At 37.6% G+C, this 23761-nt stretch overlaps 3 protein-coding genes across 12 annotated transcripts; all 3 read left to right on the forward strand.

Annotated features, from left to right (window-relative positions):
- Positions 1-324: 324 nt before the first annotated feature.
- LOC113719269 (ABC transporter B family member 26, chloroplastic) lies at positions 325-8350 on the forward strand. Of its 10 annotated transcripts, none has more exons than XM_072072361.1 (19): positions 778-911; positions 1519-1586; positions 1689-1827; positions 2098-2140; positions 2493-2537; positions 2639-2761; positions 2863-2966; positions 3423-3477; positions 3560-3630; positions 3767-3869; positions 4564-4774; positions 5021-5097; positions 5227-5283; positions 6046-6120; positions 6442-6516; positions 6594-6875; positions 6956-7020; positions 7133-7193; positions 7697-8350. In XM_072072361.1, the coding sequence occupies exons 3-19, from the start codon at positions 1793-1795 to the stop codon at positions 7781-7783; spliced, it is 1569 nt and encodes a 522-aa protein (XP_071928462.1). In that variant the 5' UTR covers positions 778-911; positions 1519-1586; positions 1689-1792; the 3' UTR covers positions 7784-8350. The 10 variants fall into 10 exon arrangements, 8 of the variants coding, with proteins under 8 accessions (XP_027100244.2, XP_027100242.2, XP_027100243.2 ...); XM_072072363.1 differs by having other exon boundaries at positions 1689-1812; XR_011825274.1 differs by lacking the exons at positions 1519-1586; positions 7697-8350 and adding an exon at positions 7349-7553 and having other exon boundaries at positions 325-911; positions 1689-1816; positions 6956-7026.
- Positions 8351-9616: 1266 nt separating this feature from the next.
- Positions 9617-12885, forward strand: LOC113718972 (uncharacterized). The gene is made up of 2 exons (XM_027243917.2): positions 9617-12362; positions 12438-12885. The coding sequence occupies exon 1, from the start codon at positions 9621-9623 to the stop codon at positions 11340-11342; it is 1722 nt and encodes a 573-aa protein (XP_027099718.2). The 5' UTR covers positions 9617-9620; the 3' UTR covers positions 11343-12362; positions 12438-12885.
- Positions 12886-14981: 2096 nt separating this feature from the next.
- On the forward strand, positions 14982-23275 carry LOC113719195 (uncharacterized). Its single transcript, XM_027244322.2, has 12 exons — positions 14982-15630; positions 16986-17034; positions 17488-17694; positions 18253-18374; positions 18453-18656; positions 18738-18935; positions 19566-19640; positions 19712-19778; positions 19945-21010; positions 21111-21164; positions 22781-22855; positions 22993-23275. The coding sequence occupies exons 1-12, from the start codon at positions 15214-15216 to the stop codon at positions 23042-23044; spliced, it is 2586 nt and encodes an 861-aa protein (XP_027100123.1). The 5' UTR covers positions 14982-15213; the 3' UTR covers positions 23045-23275.
- Positions 23276-23761: the final 486 nt, after the last annotated feature.

The raw sequence follows: 23761 nt of genomic DNA on the forward strand, positions 1-23761 counted from the left end.
AACAAGTATTTATTGTGCATCCGTTATATATATATATATATATCATTCCATATATTCAAGTATCACATGAATTTTATCGTAACATCATGTATCACTTAGTATAACCTTTTTTCTACATTCTCATGAATGAATGAGCATAATTATTTAAGAGATCCTCGAATCTATCTATCTATCACACAAATTAAGAATCGGTATGTACCCAAATTTCCTTTGTCAAGCAACATTCAACTTATTTAACACTCCAAGCAACAGTGCCGTGGTCAGCTGGACTATTACCGGATCAGCATTCCCGACCCGTATTGAAAAGCAGCGCCAAGAAGCCAATCGGGTCAAGCCAACCGTTAAAACTCAAAACCAAACAAAAGCAAACCAGTTCTCCTGAAATATGTGGTAGTCTTGACGACTGAGGAGACGAGACAACAATGGCTCTTCCACTTGTCTTCTGCCATCCCCAGACATCTTCAAGTTTCATCACGTCCTCATCCCAACGAAGAACACAAGTCTTCTTAATAAGGAACACCAATCACGATCCTCTTCCTAACGCCAGAACCAATCTCCAGTTGACTCCCTCCAAATCCAATGGAAGATTCATTTCCATTTCTCCTCCAAAGTCATCAGCTTCAGTCAATGGATACTCTGTCAACAGTACTATTAGCAATCCCGAGGATGTTGATTTTCCAACAACAGAGGGCAGCGAGAAACTTAGTCAGAATCCCAGAACAGTGATTGAGTTTATTAAGGATATATTGCCAGGTGGTAGCTGGTGGAGGCTCTCTTCCTCGGACCATGTTGAAGTTGTCCTAACGGCAAAACCGGTGACAGTTGTGCGAGCGCTTCGGCGGATGTGGGATTTGATAAGTGAAGATCGGTGGGTCATTTTTACTGCCTTTTCTTCCTTGATGCTGACTGCCGTAAGTTTCTTCCTCCTTTATATTTTACTAGTAACTTCTTTCAAGTCCATAAATACATGTAGCGAAATGTAGTGTTAGTATCAGGGATAACGCGCAACTTTTTCAGGTATTTAAGTTGAAGTCGATTCCCAAGAAATAGACTTCCATATATAAGCAAACGACCAACAGGGGTCAATATTGCTATAAATTTGATAAAAAATCACACAAGATTCAGATGAATAACCTCTAGAAATTATGCACTACTTGTTGGTAGTACACTAGAGGAGTATCAAAATGCTGTTGTACTCTAAAGGCAGATATATAAATAACTTAACAATGTCTAGCAGTCTAAGCCCACTTACACGCCCTTAACATTTTGTGAAATATTCGGTTGGATTGCCTCGAATTACCACTGTCTTTTGCCAACTAAACTTTGGACTTATTGACGTACCATACATATGTGGATTGAAATGTGTCATAATGTAGTGATCTAAGATTATGTATTTTATCATGATTACGATTTACCAGTACTGAAGTAGTGTCTTTGTATAATTCAATTCACGAAATGAATATGATAACGCTAACGAATCTAAAGGTGGTTTTCACATAATTTAAAAATATTGATCAGGTGGTGTAAGTGCACTTAAAGTAAACCTGTCTTAAGTTGATTGTTCCTCATCATACATACGAGAAAAGGTTAGATTGAATTCCTTCAATGAAGTGGGTGTTTGTTTAGTTTTATATTGTTCTGTTGATCAGGGACTGCCTATCTGACTTCTATGTGTTTCTTTGGCTCAGCTTTCACAGATCTCAATTCCTCATTATCTGACAGCTTCAATTTTTTCTGCCCAAAGTAACAATGTATCGGTGTTTTCCTGGAATGTGAAGCTTTTGATTCTGCTATGCATTACATCAGGAATAGGCAGGTTAAGATCTCGTATGATCAACCCTCCCTTCTTTTAAACAACAGCTAGTTGAGTCATTAGCAGACTCAATTATAAATGCCTTTTTTTATTCCTAGTGGTCTTCAACTTCTTAAGGTCTTGACCCACAAAGGGGGTACAAAGCCAATGCGTATTTTACTTTGTTAAACTTCACTACTTTTTGTCCAACGTTTGCTACTTTGCATATCGACTGTTTTATGATCTAGATGAGCGATGTTTGCCCCCCCACAGTTTGATATTGTTTCTCTTATTGAAACTCACAGTGGTATAAGAGGTTGCTGTTTTGGCATTGCAAATATGATTCTGGTGAGTTTACTTTCTCATAATTAAGTTTTTGTCAACTGTGCAAGTTAGAACGCTCAACAGTCCACATCTTCACCAACCTCTTGGATGAAATAAAGTGTATTTATGTAGTAGTAACTTGAAGTATAATGTAAGTGTTTCGTAAACTGCAGAATAAGCCTTTTAGCTATTGTTCAAAGGTGTGACGAGTTAAGTTTTGCTAGGCTAGATAATGCAGCTATCTTATTCAACTTAAAAGGCATTTTGTTCGATTAGATTGAGACAGCATTCAATGATCCATTTTGGTGAATGAGTAGATGAGATGGTTCATGAGAATTTGATTGTTGCACTGAATTGACTTTTTTGGCTTGTGCAGGTCAAACGAATGAGGGAAAGATTATATTCTACTCTTCTTCTTCAGGTTTGTTTGGATTGATATATGGAATAATTCTCTCCGTAGCATGCAAAATGATTTTCTTTATCTAAAGCACTATTCTTAATTTTTAGTTGATTGCTTTGTAGGATATTTCTTTCTTCGACTATGAGACAGTTGGTGACCTAACAAGTAGGCTTGGGTCAGATTGTCAGCAAGTCTCACGCGTAATTGGCAATGACCTTAATCTTATATCTCGCAATTTGCTTCAGGTTAGTTATCACAGATGTCAGTCTGGAGTTCACTTACAAGTAGAAAAATCTATAACTATTCACTTACAAGTAGAAAAATTTATAACTATCTGTTCATTCAGGGGACAGGTGCATTAATATACTTAGTGATCTTATCATGGCCACTTGGATTGTGTACATTCGCTATATGCGCTATGCTGTCAACCATAATGCTGTTATACGGCCAGTAAGATCCTGTAAACCCTTGTGCCTTACATGAACAGGCAATGATTTGAGGCTATATTCTTAGGAAAAGTGAAAATGCATTATGCCTATTTTGAAACGTTAATAAGAAGTGTCTATTGATATCTCATGACTATAAATTTAAGTAAGCTATCTGTGGAATTACACTTCTATAAGAGAATATGCGCAAGTAAGATTTGCTGCTTGAGGCAAGTTTTTGGAAGGAAATGGGTTTATGCAACTGAAAAACAGCTGAAAGGTGGATTTCCTCTGATTAAGTAGCCACCTCAACATTGGAGTATTTTACCAGAACCATTGGTTGAATTATTCAATACTGGACATGCTCTGAGCTTATTTAAGTGCATTTAAAAGAAGTTTAAGAACCAGACAACTTTCTTATTTCTTTTTCATTTTAAATTGCTATGTTTTAATATCTATATTTACATGGCATATTCTCTAGGTACCAAAAGAAAGCAGCTAAATTGATCCAAGACTATGGTGCTTCAGCCAATGAAGTAATATCAGCAAACTCAATTTTAATTGTCCAGATAAGTGGAAAAGTGCTATCCTGTTGAAGTTGTTTGTTTATACGCTTAGGTTGCTCAAGAGACTCTGTCTTTAATGAGGACTGTAAGAGTGTATGGTACTGAACAACAAGAACTTGGAAGGTATGCAAGACATATGATGCAATGTCGTTTATTGAGGATCAATGCAGTACAGTATCACTGTTCACATTGCATATACATTTGTATATATGCTCTGAGGTTGATATATGTATGTCATTGCTTGCTGCTTTATCTAAAGGTACAATAACTGGCTGGAGAAATTAGCGGATATAAGTTTGAGACAGAGTGCTGCATATGGACTTTGGAACTTCAGCTTCAACACCCTCTACCATTCAACACAGGTAAGTTCCTTCCAGTTCATATTAGGAAGAAAAAAAACTTTTCTGCTTCATCTGTAGTTTCTATACATTCTGAAGAGGAAAAATTTTCATGCAGAACTTCAACTAACTTAAGCTAGTATATAGCATCAAGGTTTGTATGTTGGGTCAGTCTTATGCGTCGTGATTCAAAAGGCTAAGTTTCATTCAATTTTCTGTCTTCTGGGTTTGTGAGCTTCATTATCCATCATGCACTCCAGAATAAGTTTCCAGTTGACAGGGAAGCATCTGTTTTTTTTTTTTTTTTTTTTTTTGGTGAGGGGCTGGGGGGAGGGGGAAAGATACCTGTTGTACTTGATTTTCTTTCTTTTCTTGGGGTATGGGGAAAGGAAATGGGAAGTCACTCAAACTTGCCAAGGATGGGGTCAAACTGGTGATTCTTCCATTAGCAACAGTGCAGTTGATTAAAAAGTTCATTTTAACCACTTCAGTCTGCTGCTTCTTACTTGTAAATTCTATCTGGACACTTCCAAATATTCTTTATTTAACTGGAATGAAAAGGGTTTGAAGGCTGTGGAGAGAAAGGAAAAGTTGGATCTCTTTCAGGTTAAAACCAGTGCTAAAAATGTTAATAACCTGTGAGTTTAATGTGAGAAACCATAATTTTGTTGTTCTCCATATCATGGGTTTGACTTTACTCTCGGCATTTAATTTATAGGTTATTGCTGTGCTGATCGGAGGAATGTTTATACTGACTGGTCGTATAACAGCAGAGCAACTTACAAAGTTCATATTATACAGCGAATGGCTGATTTATTCAACATGGTCGGTCGGAGACAGCTTGTCATCATTGATGCAGTCTATAGGAGCCAGTGAAAAGGTTTTCCAACTGATGGATCTTCCACCAAGTAATCAGTTCATATCAACTGGTAAGCTTTCAGTTTAAGATTGAGAGTTGTTGTCCTTGTTTAATTGTTTCTTTTAAATAGTACAGAACTTCATGGGGGGCTGTCTGAAGTTAATGGCAGATAGACTGAATATTAGACTGAATAATTTACAATCAAGGAAATAAGCCATCAATAGCATTTTCGAACAACTCCTTTTGTTTTAGTGCTATTTATTCCTAGTAAAGACTGGAAGTAATATTTCCAATGCTTATGCGTATTACTGTGTAGCAGGGTCAAAATTGCAAAGACTGGTAGGGCATATTGAATTCTTGAGTGTCACCTTTTCCTACCCTTCAAGGGCTTCGGTAGGGTTTATCTTCATACTTTCAAAACCTTTTTCCCTTCTATGCTGTTATCTATATCTAGATGATGCTGGCTTCAGCAAATTTTGAATGGCTACAATTGAATGCATTGGTTATTGCACAACTTAACAGGTTCCAGTATTGCAACATGTAAACTTCCAAGTGCATCCTAATGAAGTAGTTGCAATTGTAAGTGTTCCTTTTTGCTCATTGTGATTTATATTCTGAGTATCAATCGATTTCTGGGATATTAAGGAAATGCATATGCTAAATCATTCATATTTTGAAAACTAGAAGTGCATATTGAGGTGTAATCAAGTTTAATGAAAGAATGACCAGTGTGGCCACACTTCTTATTTGGTAAATACTAGGAATAACTCCCTTCTAATGTCTATTGACAGGAAACTCAGAGGTCATACTTAGAGAACTTTATTATTAGAGAAGGTTGGTGGCGACTCAAGCGAAAGAATCAAAGAAAGTGGTTAAAACAAAGAGAAGGAAAATCTAGTTCCTTTGGATGGATACTTGAATTTAATTAGCTAGAGTGGCGATACTTGCGAAAAAAGAATATAATAATATCCAAAGTCCTTCTGAAGGCATTTTGCACTTACAACGTTGAAAAAACTGTTTCTCCACCTTCTTCAATAACTTTTCCCAAGACACGTTCCCCAAGGTTTTATTTGTTGTTCAACAATACCATATTTTACCCTCAACTAAACTTGGATCAATATCATGATTGAAGATTCCTGAGGTCTAGTTTTCCATAAGGTGTCAATCAGACATATAAATGGCATGATTCAGGCCTATTATGAGATAAGCAGTTTCACATTGCACAATAGACAAACTAGTGCCTGGTTAAAGTTCTTCTTTCTGCTTCCATTGTGTTTTTTCTTCTATTCCTTCAAACAGAATTCATGAGAAGTTACTATCACCTTATTTAACTTTGTGTAGGTTGGTTTAAGTGGAAGTGGTAAGAGCACTCTAGTGAATCTGTTGCTCCGCCTTTATGAACCAACAGGTGGCCAGGTGAGCTTTTACTGTTACATCATTCAAACTGACGGAGGAAACCAGTAATTCTGTCAACAACATGGAACTTTTTATTTGGAAAAGCAGTCTCTTTATAGTGTAGTTATTGCTGAGCTAGTTATTACATCTTGCAAATTAAAAAACTGATTCAAGTACAGCAAGTTTGAGAACATGAAGTTTGTCATTTTTTGTTCTCTATACACACAGACTGTATACACTTATGCCATGCATATTAGCAAAAAGGCTTAACTTTTCTGGGGCATTCTGCCTCAAACTGCCTTGTTCTATTTCTGACTTGTGTAATTGGGATTTTAAATCTAGATAATGATTGATGGGCACCCAATTAAAGATTTGAACACCAAGTGGTTAAGGGAAAGAATCGGTTATGTGGGACAGGTTTACCTTCTCAACTTCTTTGGTTTAATTTCATGTGAAATGTGTTAACATTCTCTAATTAGAACTTTTTTCACCAGGAACCTCGGCTTCTCCGTACTGATATCAGTTCAAATATAAGATATGGATGTCCCAGGGTGGTAAATCAAAAGGATGTAGAAAGGGCCGCCAAGCAAGCTTATGCCCATGAATTTATTTCATCTTTGCCTAATGGCTATCAAACTCTTGTGGATGATGAATTGCTCAGTGGAGGGCAAAAGCAGAGAATTGCTATAGCAAGGGCAATTCTTAGGGACCCAGACATATTGATCCTAGATGAAGCCACCAGTGCACTGGATGCTGAGAGTGAGCACAACATTAAGGTATCTATTGATGATGTTTTGGTAGAAGTAGCTCGTCAAACCTTGAAACACATGCTTAAAGTGTCTTCTGTTGTACTTAGGGTGTCCTTCGTGCAGTCAGAAGTGACCTAAAGACAAAGAGAACTGTCATAGTGATTGCACATAGGTAAATGTATGAAACAATGTTTAACCTATTTGGACTTCTACCTCATTGCCTCTTGCTGTAAAGAGGGCAAGAAAATTGAATATTTGAAGTATTGATAGTGCACTTTTCACAGGCTTTCTACAATACAGGCTGCTGACAAAATAGTTGTCATGGAAGGTGGTAAAATTGTTCAGGTATGTATGTTTCTCTTTCTCTGCTTATGGGATCCACTAGGGGGCTTATGCTTTTGTCTTCTTTGCCTTCTTTCTTTCCTTCCTTGCACCACTTCACTCTTTTTCAGGTTTCTAGTTTCTCTGACATTGTTAAAACAGAAAATTATTGCTGCTAGGTGCTAGGCTTGTGTCCTCCTATCCCGATGCATGGATGGTACTGAACCTCAAACAATCTATTAGATTGCAGCTTGCGCAGGCTTATGTTACATGCTTGTTAACCTCTGTCACTGTATAAGCAGTGTCACTAGTACAAGTGTTCATGTCTTTATATTCAAGTCTGGAAGTTCCATTTTTCTCCCGAGGCTTAAATTTTGTGTAAAAGATTAGCAACATGCAGCTTGCAATTAAATAAGAGTCTGTGTATTAAGTAATCAAATAGGACTAATCACATTTATGCGACTGGGAATAGTTACTTTCATTTCGCTTTTGAGTATGCTAAGAATTTTTTTAAAATTAATTTCCAGGTAGGTAGCCACTCAGAGCTACTACTGAAAGATGGTTTGTATTCACGATTAACAAGAAGACAGGCCGATGCTGTGGTACCATCTTAGTATTGGTCGATGTTTGGCAGTTTCAGTGCATTCTTTCCTATTTCCATTTTTTTATTTGCTATAGCAGAGGTTACATCACTTTTGGGAGCCATGGATTACCAGTGTCAGTTCAGGAGATTTCTCCACAGAGAAAATGGCAAGGTTAAGCGATTAGTTTGCTGCTGTTCATAATTGTCCTTTTCTTCTTTCCAAAGAAGACTAGGTTGCACTTCAGTCCGCTTAGGCCATTTTCAAAGGAGTAATGCAGCTCATGGAGTTGCTGCTGCTACATTCTACTGCGAGCTTTTTCTCATTCCTCAAATCATATGAGTAGTTCAACAACAATCTGCTGTGATCTGCTGCAGACCAAGCGGTAGAGCCCAATACCTAGGCAGCTTTTGAAGTTTCTGCGACCCTAAACCATACTTCTTGTCCACAGTTCTTGTACTTGAACTATATGATCTGTTATAACTCAAGGGCTCTTTTTCTTTTAGAGGGAACTTGAGGCATATGTTGGAACATGCATAAGCATACTGTTGTATGTTTTATGGTCCTAATCAATTCATTTACTACATTCAGTTGATACAAGATATTCTGCGAAGTGGAAGAATGCTGACGGTTTGTTCGTCTTTCTTTTTAGGGTAAACAACAAAAAAGCCCCCTGTGGTATAGCTATCATACAACAAAACCCCCTCTGGTTTCATATCATACACGTCGATACCCCATACTTTGAATTATTGTGAAAATTCGACGGAAATCGTTAAAACAGACGGAGCTGAGTGAAACGACGAAAATACCCTTTTGATATAAGCGACAATTGCAGAAGTAATTTTGCTCTTCATTCTGTCAAAACCAACGAAGAGAGAGAGAAAGAAATAAAAAACCCTAGAGAGAAGATGGAGCAGCCTCTTTTGTAGCCAAATTTCAGCAAAAATTTCGATTGTTATTTCAATCAAATATCAAAATCGACAGATAATACGAGGAAGTGAAGATCTGCGGTGAAAAATCGAAGAAAAAGTAACCCCTTTTGTAGCCAATTGCAGCCCCTTCTGTAGCCAATTTTCAGCAAAAATTTTGATTCTTATTTCAATCAAATATCAAGATCGACGGAAAATAGGAGGAAGTGAAGATTTACGGTGAAAAATCGAAGAAAAATGGGTTAGTATATCATCTCTCATCTATTTCCATTCGGGTTTTAGGGTATGATGTGGAAGCGAAAATGTTATTTACTGATTTCAGATTAAATTGGGAGGCCATTATTTAACAAAGATAATATTTTTGATGTATTTACGTAATGAAGATGAAGGTTGTTCATGTATGTCCAGCAAACCTAGCTGCATAGATAGACAGCTTAAGCGTCCCTTTCAAATTGCTAAAGTTTTGATAATTATTGAAAGCTTAAAAAGGGATAGCTTTATAGAAGAGGTCCCTCGTTTACTAGCTTTGGTTCCAATTCCTCAATTGTTTGGCAAAGATAAGGCTACACATTTCATGTCCTAATCTGGTCACCCCTTCTTTTTGGTCAGACTCAATTGTTGAGTCTGACAGTCCGTGTTTTTGGCTTAAATTTATACTATCAATGTGTAGTATTACTTGTATTGATCAATTACTACAGTTAAATGCCATGACTAGTCAAGCACGACAACTTCTGTAATATGTAATTATCTTAATATGGCTTATATGGAGACATATTGTGGTCCAATGTGGTCCCCAATCCCACCTACAATGAATTGTTTGTTCTGATTGTGTTATGTTAGTTTTTGTGTAGTTGTCAAAGACAAATTACTAATATCTGATGTCCTTTATTGCTTATCATGCTGCAGCAGAGGAGAAATTCGAGAACAAAGTTGACATACACATGTATTTTTATGGGAGATTTAGAGAAAAGCCAAGGCTCCACTACACAGGAACCCACAAGGCTATTTTCAAAGACAGAATAGAAAATCAGTTATCGATAGTGAGTCTGTGTAGAATGTTTAAAAAGGTAGATGAAGGAGCAACTAGAATAACTTTTTGGTTTTGTGTCCCAGATGTGGATTTAGAAGGTGGTCTACACCCAATTAGAGACAATAATGATATTGAATTAATGAACCAGTGCTACTGGAACTTGCCTAAGGAAAGGCTAATTTATGCTTGCAGTGGGGATGAGCCATTTGAAAAGGAGCCAGAAGATGGTGGGGTCAGTGATGGAATAAAAAATGAAGGCCATGATACGGGTGCATGTGAAGATGGCGGGGTCACTAACACTACGGGGACAGCTGCATGTGAAGATGATGAAGAGCCAGAATGGTTAAAAGATGGGTTGGAAACAATAGAAGATGAAGACATCTTTAGCCCAAAGAAAGATGCTGTTGGAGACAGCAACTACAACAAAAAAGGTGGGGCAGGGGCAGATGGCACTAGTGCTTCTTCAAAATTGCCAGTGCATGTATTCTCATTTGCTGGAAAGTCAGATGAAAAAAGTTCTCCTAAAAGGGGTTCTGTGAGAAAGAAAAGGGCCAGTAAAAATTCACAATATAGAGGGCCTGATGTGATTCAGCAAATTACACCACCTGTTTCAGAGCAAAGGCCATCAGAAGTTGAAGATGTAAGCATTGAAAAGGGACCTGTTTCATCTCAGAAGCTATCAAAAGATGAATCTATAAACATTGAAAAACCACCTGCAACATTTAGAGAATCAAATTTGAGAGAAGAAGACGAAAGGGTAGGGAATGCTGAGGTGACTGAAGAGGATTGGCAAGAACCTGTGGTTCCGGATGAAGAGTTGCTAGACAAATTTAGATCTGGTAGTGGAGAAGAAGATGACTGCCTTGACTTTAATCCTGAAGTTGAGTTTAGGAAGCCACACTTTGAGCTGAAAGTGGGGCAAAAGTTTACTAATTTTAGAGTGTTTAGATCTGTGTTGTGTGAATGGCTAGTAAGAGAGGGTTATGAAGTTACTTGGGTGAAAAACTACTCTAAGAAAATTAGGGCCAACTGTGCAAAAGGTTGTAGTCGGAGGATTCGGGCAACACCAATTCAAGATGAATCAGCCTTCCAAATAAAGTCACTGAAGGGTGAGCATGTGTGTGCTCGAGAATATCAAAATAAGCATGCAACAGCCACATATCTGAGCAGCAAATATCAAGATAAGATCAGGGATAATCCAAAAATTGAGTTGATGGGGTTGAAGAATGACATCAGAAGAGATTTAATGATCAATGTGTCAATTGCTAAGGTTGGTAGAGCTAAGCGTAAGGCAAAGGATATGATGCTTGGCACGGACATGGAGCAGTATCAAAAACTCTGGAGTTATGCCGCCACCGTCCGAGACACAAATGCTGGAAGTACTATAAAAATTCAGATTGACAAAGCACCTGATGGTTCAACAGGTATATTTCAAAGGTTATATTATTGCTTGCATGCCTGCAAGCAGGGTTTTCTTGATGGTTGTAGACCAATAATTGGTCTAGATGGCTGTTTTCTTAAGACAGCATTTGGTGGACAATTATTGTCAGCACTTGGCAGAGATGGCAACGATAACATGGTGCCAATAGCAATTGCAGTGGTAGAGGTAGAGCGGTATGACTCCTGGAAATGATTTTTGGAGTTGCTAATGGCTGATTTGGGCATGGGAAGAGATAACATTCGTTGGACCTTTATCTCAGATAGACAGAAAGGGCTTGTGCATGCCGTCAATGAAGTGTTTCCAGATTCAGAACATAGATTTTGTTTGAGGCATATGTACCAGAATTTTAACCAAAGGTTCAAAGGAAAAGAAATGAAAGACATGTTTTGGGTTGCTGCAAGTGCTGGCAATGAAAAGGAATGGAAAGTGGCAATGATTGAACTAGAAAAGGCAAACAAAGAAGCTGCTGACTGGTTGAGCAGAATTCCACCAACTCTTTGGAGTAGATCACATTTTACAGGATGTAGTAAATGTGACATTCTGGTAAACAATCTAAATGAGTCATTCAACAACTACATATTAGAAGTAAGAGAGTTACCTATCATTGGGATGCTTGAATGGATAAGGAGGAGATTGATGCAGAGAATTTAAACAAAGAGATCTGGAATGCAAAAGTTTCAAGGAGAAATCTGTCCTAATATAGCAGAAAAGATTGACAAGAATCAGAGGTTGAGTAGGACATTTGTTGCGACCTGGGATGGGGGTCACAAGTATGAGGTTGACTGTGGTGTGAGAAAATGTGTAGTAGTAGACTTGAAAAACTGGACATGTACCTGTGGGTATTTTCAATTAACAGGTTATCCTTGTGCCCATGCATGTGCTGCGATAGGAGTGTGTAGATTACCTATAAAAAATTATGTGCATACTTGCTACACTAGAGCTGAATATCTGAAAATATATGCACATACTATCACACCTGTTCCAAGTGATATTTACTGGATAACTTGCGAAGAAGAGGCCATAAACCCCCCTGTGGTTAGGAGAATGCCTGGTAGACCAAAGAAACTGCGCCGAAGAGCGCAAGATGAGCCTAAGAAGGGTCAAGTATCAACTAGAAAGGGTCTTGTGGTACATTGTAAGAGATGTTTTCAGCCACGGCATAACTCACGGACGTGCAAGAATCCCATTCACCCTAACTCCAAATTTTATAAGGTAATTTTCCTTATACGCTTAAATGTCATTGTTATAGTATCTGTATGTTTTAACAATGTTAAATGGCATTTATAGGCACCTGAAGCAAGCGCAGCTGAATCCATTCAATCACAACCAATTGCTGAGTCGTCCACTCAACCACAGCCAATTAGTGAAGGAGCTGCTGGTACTCGAAGTACTACAAAGAATGGAGGTAACAAGGCTGATGGCACCACTGCAACAGTAAAAAGAGCCAGAGCTCCAATTGTTACTGATGTCCTGCGGAAATTAAGGCCAAAGAGATCAAAAGCCTAAGAAGGTTTAATTACCTGCCAGAATAGTGGCCTAGCCGTAGTTAGAATAGCTTTTGGAATATTTGTAGTTGCTGAATGAAACTGAACATTTGGTGAATCTATGTTCTGGGAACAGATTTTGGGTTGAAGTTCTTGGCAACCACCAGATTAATGTTATGTGATATGGGTGATGTGATGTTGTAGTTGCTGAATGAATCTATAACATTTGTTGTATATCTCTTCTGGGAACAGATTCTGTGAACAGATTTTGGTGTCTGTTATGTGAAATGGTAGCTTTAATCATTTTTTGTCTTCTTTTTCGGTCAACTATATAAGTTATAGTTGCTGAATGAATCTGGAAACATTTGTTGTATATTTCTTCTGTGAACAGATTTTGGTGTCTGCTATGTGAAATGGCAACTACATTTATTTTTGGCTTCTTTTTCTGTCAACTATGTAAGTTGTAGTTGCTGAATGAATCTGGAAATTGGTAAGATGATGGCATCCCACAATTCTACGAGCCGATATTTCTTTCCAAATTTCAAGAATTGTGTAGTTTTTCAATTGGGAAGCGGTAAAATTGGTAAGATGATTTGTAGTTAGAACTTTGAATTGAACTTTTGGTCCAACACTGACCATTATTCGGTTGGTAGACATCAAACAAAACACCACCGGAAAAGATAACATAACACAAAACTCCAACTAGTACTTGCTGCAATTCTGTTCATTTTCAAGACACTTGCTCAAATGCAGATTACCAAACAAAACTCCAAATTGCTTATTTCGTTCATTTTTTGGGGTTTTCAAAATGCAGATTGCCAAAACAAAACTCCAAAATACAGATTACCAATTTCGTTCCTTTTCACTGCAAGAAAAAGCCAAAACATCAACAACAGCCTACCAACTAGCAATTTCAAGTTCTTCATTTCATTGTCCAAATTTTCCAGTTTTGAGAGCACGCCACCCAAATACGAATTTTCTTGAACATGCTGGCTCACTACGGGGACAGGTGCATCTCGATCTGGCTCGTCTCTGTAGATTGGACTATACCATGAAAAGAACCGACATTCATATTTTTCACACACAAAATACAACATTCCTTTCGATGGCTTTTCCGACTCAACAATCTTTAGCTTCGCCTTCCTTCCACAATTACATATCTTATACTGGTATCGTAGACCTCTAGCTCCGTTTCCGCCGCTGGTTGTTCGAGAGCTTGAGGAAGACATCGATTCTCCACTTTCCTGCAATTCCTTTGCTGGCTTGCAACCTCTGCTTGATTGATTACTCTCGATGTATGGAAATCGTTCAATTTTGGCTGAAGCCGAGCATATTAGCTGAAAGAATTAAAGTCAATGAAGGCCGAGCCTTCAATTTTGATGTCTCCCTCTTTTTATTAAAGTCACTGAAGGGTAACGAAGGCATATCAGCTGAAAGTTTGTGGTAGAAATCTCTTGTCCGCAAGAAACACGCGCATTTCCAGTGCATTTAAGTCAAACGCGGTACATTTGATGGTTTCCGTCGAATTTTCACAATAATTCAAAGTATGGGGTATCGACGTGTATGATATGAAACCAGAGGGGGTTTTTTTGTATGATAGCTATACCACATGGGATTTTTTTGTTGTTTACCCTTCTTTTTATCTTCATGTATTCAGGAACAAGGCCTTATTCACCGGTAAAATTTCTAATTTGTTTAGGTTTTTCTTTTACCCTGAATCAGTAGAGTTGTTAGTGACTTGGGTAGGTTACTAGTAACTGGTTGAACACACCCTTAATTCTCTTGTCCAAATTATTTGGAATTCGGCATTGTAACCTTGATTTTTTGTACAACAATCAAATTGCTAATGATTTGAGGCTTTAACAAATTACAATTAGGTTGATTCCAGTTATTAATAACCCATGGTTATTTACTATAAAAAAAGAAAACCCTCACTCGTAACTTCTTATTTTCAACAAAAATTTGGGTCAGTAGTGATTTGGGAAGCCAAATTATTTTTTTAGTAACTAACGAAAATTTTGAAAATTATTAGTACATAATACAAAATTTTGCAAATCTGGAGGGGTTCATTACCCATTGATTACATTTGAAGAGTCAAATCATGTAAATATCCAAAGCCGTAAACTGAAACCTCACACAACGAGGAGGAGCGGTTTGGAATGTGGGTGAGTGTTAAAAAAAGAGAGATTTCCGACAATTTTCTTCAAATTGGGGGGCGGTTTATAATTTCTTCCAAATCCAACTAAGTAATTTAATTTATATAAATGCCCCAAAAACTCTTCATTTCATCCTACTACTACATTCGTGATGCTACTAATTACTAATAATTACTGCTAAATTCAGCTGCAGCGTAGGTTAAAAAAAAGGAGCAAAATGTCCTCTATGCTACATGGAGGAAAGTGCTTCGTCTTCATCTTCGTCTTCGTCTTCGTCTTCTTCTTTCTTCGCCAAATCCCTTGAATTGAAATCGTATTTATAATATAATATATTGTTAATTTTCTTCTTTATCATCTCTTTTACGATTAATCGAAGCCTTAAAAGCCCTAAACCCTAAAAGAACAGAAATCGAAATATTAGGAATGGATTTTCAGCAGCCTCATGGGTATATGAGACCTCCGCAACCGCCGCCGTCGATGGCAGCAGATCCCTACCACCATCACCACCCCCACCACCAAGCGCAGAGATTGCCGGTTCCTCCACCTAACCCTTGGTACTCGACTCAATTTCAGTACCAGCACTCTACTCCTCCGCCACAACCACCACTTCCTCCTCCTCCTTCTCATGTCCCGCCGCCGCATCAGCAGTGGCCACCACCGCCGCCACCACCACAACCACCACATTCCGATCATTTGGCTCCCGCTCCTCCTTATCCTACGCCACATCCGCTTCCAGTCAACCAATACCCTCCTCCGGTTCCTCATCCGCATGCTTCTCTTCCGCCTCGGCCGCATGTTCCACCGCCTCAGATTCCCCAGTCGTATTCCCAGGTCAATCAGGTATTCCTTCAATCCATAATGTATAGCTTTACATTTCTTTTCTTTTTCCCCAATCTTTGACAGGTGGGGTGTGTGTTGTTTTAGCCGTAGCTGTATTTTTCTTTTGTTGATTCATTGTACGGAGGATGAGTAAATATATAAGGGGATTAAAGTGTGATAAATAATCATCTCGGTTATTTTTAATCTGAACACAGGAAATGGAGCACTAGTAATGTCTTTTGGCTTATGACCAAATTCATGCGCTACACTCTCTCCATTTCTGTGATTAACAAGTTCAGAAGTTGGAAACAGGCTAGATTCATTACGTTTATCAGGCAGTTGATGTAAAAAGGGGGGAAAATGAGATTATTCCACTTAGTTGATTGATTTTTCCATTTAGTTGTTATACAAGAGCTTAGAATGGGTGAAGGAGGAACTTATATGAGCAAATATACCTTCGTGGTGGTTCATAGGAAGTGGCAGCATTAAGTGATAAAGGATAACAATGTGATTAGAAAGGTTTCTGTGAGAAAAAGAAAATGAGGATGATTTGGAAGAATTTGAACATGGTTCACAAATAAGTAAAAGATGGAAATCAGCTAACATGAGTTCCTATTTTGCCAAGGTTTTCCTGCATTCAAATTCTCCATATAAACTAGGGATTGGCTTAAGATGTGTATAACAGTATAAGAAAGGGCGTTGGTTTCCTTTCTTCTCCCAAATGAGGGAATACATGTGAATCTAGTCATAGCATCATCACCACCACCACCACCACCACCACTATCATCATCATCATCATTATTGTTATTATTATTATTATTGTTGTTGTTGTTGTTGTTGTTGTTGAAGTTAAAGTTATTGTTTTTGTAATTTTAAAATTTAGAATCATAAAGGAAATGATATTATGCACCTTTCTTGTTCAACTGTACTCCATGTGGTTGCCTCTTTAAAATTGAATTCCTTTTTTATCCTAAAATCAAGTACTTGATAGTTTTCAATGCTAGCCTTTTTCTGTTCCTCATATTGAGTGGTTCTTAAATGGAATTTGAAATTTCTTCTAGAATTTGAGGGATTTCGGGCTATACTGTTCTTTAGCCAGTAAAATGAATTTAATATCCATTGAGGGAAAGTACAGTTTGTTCTGATACGTATGCATGCAAGGAAAATGCAATGGTGCCTTTTCTTTTTAGAGCTTTACTTTTGTAAGCAAAAGACCATTAGGTGGACAGAGAGCTTGGCTTGCTGTAGTTGTGGATTGTTGCTATTCATTTTTAGTTACTGGATTATATAATCCATCTACTATTATGTAGTTTTGGTGAATTATATTACAGGTGTTATAGATTATACATCTATTACAATGTTCTATGTGCTTGTAGGAGTGGGGGACTGCTAATTGGGGTCATCATCAAAGTTGGGAGTATCAAGGTAAGCAAACATCTGTTATTTATTTTCATATTGATTGGCTTCTTGCCTCTGGTCTTTTGTTACATCATCCCGTTTAACTTGTCTGGTAATAAGTGACTGAAAAAGATGAAAACATGTTTCTCTGCATGGTCTATTTATTTTGTACTTGCCATGTTGGTGTTGGACATGCTAGGCGAGGCTACTTCACTTTTATTTAGCTCCTGTAGAAAAGTTGTTGGTTCTGATGTACATTGCCAGTTTAAAATTTTTAATGAAGCTTGAATTGTACTAGATTTAAGGGTGATTTTTGGATCCTGTGGCTCTTAATTGCCGTATTAATCTGAATTCAACAAAGATGTCATAATTCCTCTTCCCTTTCAAATAAAAGTAATAAATGAAATGCTTGGCTGTTTTGGCCTGCAGTTTACTTGTCATAATGATATGATGTGATACATTGTATTTCTCAAATTGTAGCTCATACCAATGAAGAAATTTGGGCTGCCAAGGCCCGGGCATGGGCAGCTGCTAAAGCTGCATCAGACAACCAGCAGCCTCAGCAGTTACCATATGCTTTTCAAGATGGAACTGGAGATTCAGCTGCTGTGTTTCCTGGACGAGATTCTTCTATAAGTCCATCGGTCCATCAGCAGGAGGTACCTTCTAGTTATTCTTCTATTGCAGGTAAAAGAACAATTAACACACTGCTTTTGCACATGAAGCTTCTAATTTGAGAATTGCTTCTATGTGTGTTGGCTTTACTAGTAGCATACATGCATAATGCTTCTGACAATCTTCATTTCTTTATTTGAGCTTTTAGTTTATGACTTACACGGACATCAATCTTCTTTAATTATACGGGATACATTTTCTCCTAGACTTCCATGGTTCATTGAAGCATATAACTTTTGATCATATTGCTCTTTGATGGTGAAACGGATTGAAAATGGTAAAGAAAAGTTGTGTGAATGATAAGCGATTGAAGGAGCAAAAACAAGTGAAGAAAATTGAAAATTGAACTCTCAATTTGCAGTTTCCTGGTAGCCAATGGTATAACTGCTTAAGACATAAGGTAGACTAGTATATGCACAGTTCAAGGAAATTAAAGAAGGAAGTATTTAGCTCTTTGATTCTCCAAGTTTGTGTAAGGTTTTTTTTCAGGCATCCCAAGTTCTCTAGGTTGTCCAAGGTGGAAATGCCTGATGTTTTGCGTGCTTGCTGATTGTTATCTTTTCTAACCAGGGGACCCCACAAGAGGCATAGACACTGTTGCAACCAATGCTCTAGACTATAATTTTGTCCCTCCAACCGAGCCAGCAGTGGTTTATCCTTCAGTTCCTGCAGTACTCCCGTCAGGACCTCAGGTGGTTGTTCTTATCCTGCTTATTATGTTTATCTTGCAATCATATTCAGCTCTCTTAATGGCGTTCTTATATTGGTAGGTTGATCCTTCGGTGCCAGTACCTCCTCCAGCTTCTGGGCATTCTGCACCAATATTTGGAAGGATGCTCGGACCAAGCTTCCAGCCAACAGTGTCATCTGTCACTGCTCCCTTTGGAATTGGTGCAGGGCCTGATATGCATCCTGGGACAACTTTTTCTGCTGATGCTTTTGGGCCTTCCATTGTTTCTGAGCGCCCTAAAAAGGTACTTACCTGTAAAAGCATCTAAATATGGTTTTTACAGTCAGATCATTGCATATATACTTGCATTTTTTGATATTTTCAGGCTTCAGTGCCCAACTGGCTTCGAGAAGAAATAATAAAGAAGAAACCTGCAATTGTGAGTTCGGCTGTAGAGCTTCCAAAAGAGGATATTGAATCAATTGAAGATGAAGCTGTAGATAAATCTTATGGAAAGGGTGATCAGGGGGATAGCAAAAGCATAGACTCTCCTAGGTCAACCGAGGATGAGGATGATGACGAGGTTATCTGATTTTTTTTTTATGTATCATTTTTAATATATACAGCTAGTCATGAAAAAGGGGAATATTCTCACTGTTGAACGTTTTTCCTCCTTCAATTCTTGTTACTTTGGGCTGTGGAAAAGATTACCTTTTGAATCTTTCTGAATAAAACATCAAACAAGTCAACTTTGAACTTTGGAAAAATTTGATGACGCATTTGGGAAAGGGTCTGGAATATTTCTATCAATCGATCGAAGAAAACATTCATTTTGAAGTTTTTTTATTTTTTGTTTTTGTTTTTAAAATCTTGAAGTGATTTAAGATTTCAAAGTGTGCCATGCTTTAACTGGCTCTTTCCGATCTCTGAAGAGCTGTATGTTGATGGTTTACTGTTTTGATAATTTAGCTTTAGTTTGCATCTTTCTTGTAGAAAATATTTAGTTTGTTCAATAGCTTGATAGAGTAGCTATGGATAAGTACCTACAACTTCCCCTATAATTTAAGTATTTTCAGGCATGCTTCTGGGCTGATGACTTCTTTCCCCTCCTTCCTTGGCCCCTTTGTAAAATAACAATTTTCTGTTTCATGTCATAGTTTCTTTATTCTTCGTGGGTCATTGTTGTACTGATATGGTGCCTATTGTTGTTTAGGACGATGTGGAAGCAGCAAGAACTGCCGCAATAAATCAGGAGATAAAACGCGTTTTGACTGAAGTTCTTTTAAAGGTTGCACTTGGAATAACTGATAAGTTTTTGTTCTTATTCACTCAGGTTTTGACTGTGTGTTATCTTGATAGGTTACTGATGAACTTTTTGATGAAATTGCTACGAAAGTTCTTAATGAAGATGATCCCACGGTTGAAGGTGGTTTTTGTGCATAAATTATGCACGGACACACACACACAAATCCTTTTTTTTGAGTTTCCTGTATCTTTTTCCTTTCCTATTGCATTTTTACCTTGATTGTATCCAAAGTATTAATTGGATTTCTGTCCATGCTTACTCAGATTATTATTTCTATTTTTTTTAGTTGAGGATGGTGTTTCCAATCAGGATGATAAAGCAGAGACTTCTAGACCAATCATTGCAACTTCCAGAGCCTCTTCGAATGTTCTCCAACCATTGAAAACTAAGGATACTAATTATTATGATGCTGGTGAAAAGTCTAGTTCTGTCTCTGGTGGGGATTTGCTCGGTCTTGCTAGTTATGCCTCAGATGATGAGGACAATGAAACTGAGAGTTTTGGTAAACAAAGTATAAAGGAAGATAGTGTGAAGCATCAGTCAACATCAAGCAAGTTATCGAAAGGCACAGATGTGCTTCATAATGGTGGTTCACAGGAAGAAAATAAAGAGCGTTCTGATCTCGGTAGTAATAGTCAAAATGCTACCACAGTAAATCATAATGCTGCAGTTTTTGGATTAAAGGATGCAGAGGCAGCGAAACTATCCGATTCAGTGGCTGAGCGTGAAGTGCTGGATGGTGTCATTGCTTCTAAGATTATGAACACACTAGCTGCAAAGGTAGCTGGTCAAAGTGAAAACATCGTTGAAAATGACAGCTCCAAAAGGTCACTGATGGGTGATTCTTCGGGTGAAGAAACTAGAGACAAGTTAGATAAAAATGATAGACGTGAACAAGAAAGAAATGCGGTTGAGAAAATTGTCAGAGAGTTAGAAATTGACAAGGAGAGTGCATATGAGAAAGAGGGAACAAATAGTAGGCGTGATCAGAGGCACTTGAAAAAGGAAAGGAGGGATGATCAAAATGGTTTAAAAGAAAGAGTTGTTAAACCTTCAGAAAAAGCAAAGGATACTGATTCAAGAAAAAGGGCCTCTCCTGATTATGACAAGGAGGGTAATAAGGAGAGGCATGCAGACAGAAGATCAAGTGGTAAAGAAGAAAATGATAGGAAAAGGGAAAGAACTGAGGATGATAGAAGAGAAAAATCTAGTCGTAGAAACTCAAATGAATCTAGCAGACATAAGAGACACCATTCGCCTTCCATCACTGGTAGGGATCGAGACAACAGAGGTGGATTGGTTGTTGGCCATGCTTATGATTCAAGTGATGAATCATCAGATAATTCTAAAAAGTTCGTATTTCAGTTCAATAGTTGTTGATCATTTTTATTTTTTATTCAACTTATCATCTGAAGGACAAAAGAATTGCTTATATTTTCTTTTGGCCTGCAGAAAGATGCACTCAAGGAGACGTAAATCACCATCTCCTGTCAGGTCGAGGAAAAGGTATTTATCTTAGTCTCCCAATAATCTGGGAACACTCTTGTTATTCTTACTGTTGTGGTCTCTTTTTTTTTCATGTAAGACCATGAATGCTGTTTAGGATTAATACTCCAAAGAAAAGGGTTGAATTGACTTTAACATGCAAAATTGTGAAGCTGTATATGATACGTGAAGTGCTGTATTTAAAGGCCCTTGTTAATATAACTTACTTGTAGTGCCTTTTTCTGACAGTTGGCTTTAAGAATATTATGCTTCATGCTCGTATGCTTCTAGGTTCTCTTATTTGTTTCCAAATATTGTCCAAGTTTTAAGAAGAATTAAAAGCATAAGTCATTGTATGAGCAATATGGGCTTTCTTGTTTCTTGTGTTTTTCTGTATGAATTGCCTATGGCTTTCCGCAAACTTCTGAAGTTTCTGTCACCTTATGTGAGGTGTATTATTACTATTTATGGGCATATTTAGTTTGTTTTTTCTGTTGCTGATGCTTTTTCTCATCTGATTTTGTCTATTAATAATTGATTGATTAGTTCATTGTATTACCCATCTTCTATTCCTTGACAACTGTAATTGATAACAATCAGGTATTAATCTGCATAGAACAGATTTTGCTTCAGGCTGACTGCTGGATAACTTGACATAGATACAAGAGCGTATAATCAGATATATGAATCACATGGGAATATGACTCAAGATGGAAATACTCTTAATATACTAACTTACTAATGCTGGATGTAGATAAATTTTCAAATCCTGCCTGAAATAATTTGATTTCTTCTCTCCCCTCACCCCTCAGCACAAAAAAAAAAAAAAAAAAAACTAAGCAACTGGTAATGTTGAGAGCACGCAATTTACGGTTCAGATGCTGATTACGTAAACAGCATTGTTAGTGATTTGCTGTTATTTCTCGTCTACTTTGTGCAAGCCAGGAGCTGTTTGGTAATTGTGTTCTGGTTTGCAATATTTCTTTAATCTCTACAGGTTAAGGGTTGGAAAGGATCAGTGATGTCGCATAGACTGTGTCTTTGGGATTCAGTGATCTTTATGTCACACCAGAAATAGGTTTCTTGGCCTGTTGGCTTTCTGTAGAGCATGTGAAAGAGGCGTCTTGTTTTCCTTTTTTAAATTTACCCTTTTCCTCGTGCATTTTGCAAATGTTGATTATTGCAATAAGTCAAGAATGACTATTTTATGTAGCTTCTCTTTTCGGAACGTGCTTTGGAACTTGCTGAGGCTTTTGCCTGTGATTCTTGATAAATATGGTTGAGAAGAAACTAATTTCTCTCTTTAAAATCTTTGTGATACTATTTGTTTGACATTTGACATTCAATTCTCTAAAGCTTGCTATCATCAGAAGAATGAGGTATCATATTGGCTATGATTATTTGTTTAGGAGGCACTGTGAGGGAAACTCGTCCAGATGATGGTTTTGCTTTAATAAAGCTTTTAGCTTAACTCCTTGACCTTGAGTGCTTTTTGGCAAATATTGAAACAATTATTGTCAGGACCACAATAAGTTTGCGAACAGGCCTATCATTTAAAGCATAATGTGTTAAAGGCCGAGAAATCGTGTTCAAAAGTTATATTTTAACTCTATTAGTATGCAATGTTTCATTTATAGACAAGTTTCGCGGTCTCCTCATAGCAAGCACTCTCAGCGCAGGCATTCTCCTTACTCTTCTCTTGAGAGTTCCAGGTATGTTGTTGGACATATCTAATTAAAGTTTCAATTATTTGAATATAACCATCCATCAATTGCAACTAAGGTGAAAGAACATCTATCTTGAAGTCGTGAATTTTTGTAGCATATGAATTGATCTTTTGCAATTTTAGGGGGAGAAGGTCAAGATCGAGGTCAAGGTCGCCTAGTCGTCGGAAAAGATGATACCCAAGATTGGATGGAGATGCAAGATACCCGAATCAGAAACTTTGTGCCTAAAGATCCTTGTAACCAGATATTTTCGTTCTTGTTAATGCAAATATTGGAGACTGGTTTGTTATATCATCCCAAGGGCTTTCCTGTTTTGCTTGTAAGTAGTAGTTACAGAGGCAATATGTAGCGCTGCATTTGGATCATCTTCAATGTAATTATGCCAGCTCCTAGTTTCGACACAAACCATGGGATGATTTCTTTTCCCTTTTGTCCTACAATTGGATTAACTCATGTCAACGAATTTTGGCATTGTAGTATTCATCAAAGAAGTAGATTCTTTGTAAACACCAAAGGGTTGGTAAAGACCGAACAACTTTCAGCCAGAAAAGGAACAAGTTAAAATGATTAAAGATGGAACTGCTGCTTGCCTGTACCAGCTGGTGGAAATTTTCTATAGCTCACGAATCGTTGTAGACGAGCGGGGGTCAATGAAATCAATATCTGCTTAGAAAGGCAAGGGAAGAACTAGAAACAAAAGGCCGTGCCAAAATGTGGGAACAAGAGGTGTTGCTTATGTGATTAATGAATGTCAGAGAACGATTTTAAGGCTCCGTTTGTTTCGATGTAAAGCATTTTCATGATGAAAATATTTTCCAGGAAAAGATTTGCATTTTCATAATTTTCTGGTGTTTGGTTGCAATTTTGCAGCTTTGTTCCTACCCTCAAAAC

Source organism: Coffea arabica, chromosome 11e, assembly GCF_036785885.1.
Source record: "Coffea arabica cultivar ET-39 chromosome 11e, Coffea Arabica ET-39 HiFi, whole genome shotgun sequence".
Classification (NCBI taxonomy): Eukaryota; Viridiplantae; Streptophyta; class Magnoliopsida; order Gentianales; family Rubiaceae; genus Coffea; species Coffea arabica.

Bases quoted from the DNA above. Each gene is read 5' to 3' on its own strand.
- LOC113718972 (XM_027243917.2), top strand. From the start codon at position 9,621: ATGTATTTTTATGGGAGATTTAGAGAAAAGCCAAGGCTCCACTACACA.
- LOC113719269 (XM_027244441.2), top strand. From the start codon at position 423: ATGGCTCTTCCACTTGTCTTCTGCCATCCCCAGACATCTTCAAGTTTC. The intron at 2,538-2,638 runs GTTTGTTTGGAT...ATTGCTTTGTAG, and splicing joins ATTCTACTCTTCTTCTTCAG to GATATTTCTTTCTTCGACTA. The intron at 2,762-2,862 runs GTTAGTTATCAC...CTGTTCATTCAG, and splicing joins TATCTCGCAATTTGCTTCAG to GGGACAGGTGCATTAATATA.
- LOC113719195 (XM_027244322.2), top strand. From the start codon at position 15,214: ATGGATTTTCAGCAGCCTCATGGGTATATGAGACCTCCGCAACCGCCG. The intron at 21,165-22,780 runs GTATTTATCTTA...TTTCATTTATAG, and splicing joins CCTGTCAGGTCGAGGAAAAG to ACAAGTTTCGCGGTCTCCTC. The intron at 22,856-22,992 runs GTATGTTGTTGG...TTGCAATTTTAG, and splicing joins TCTTCTCTTGAGAGTTCCAG to GGGGAGAAGGTCAAGATCGA.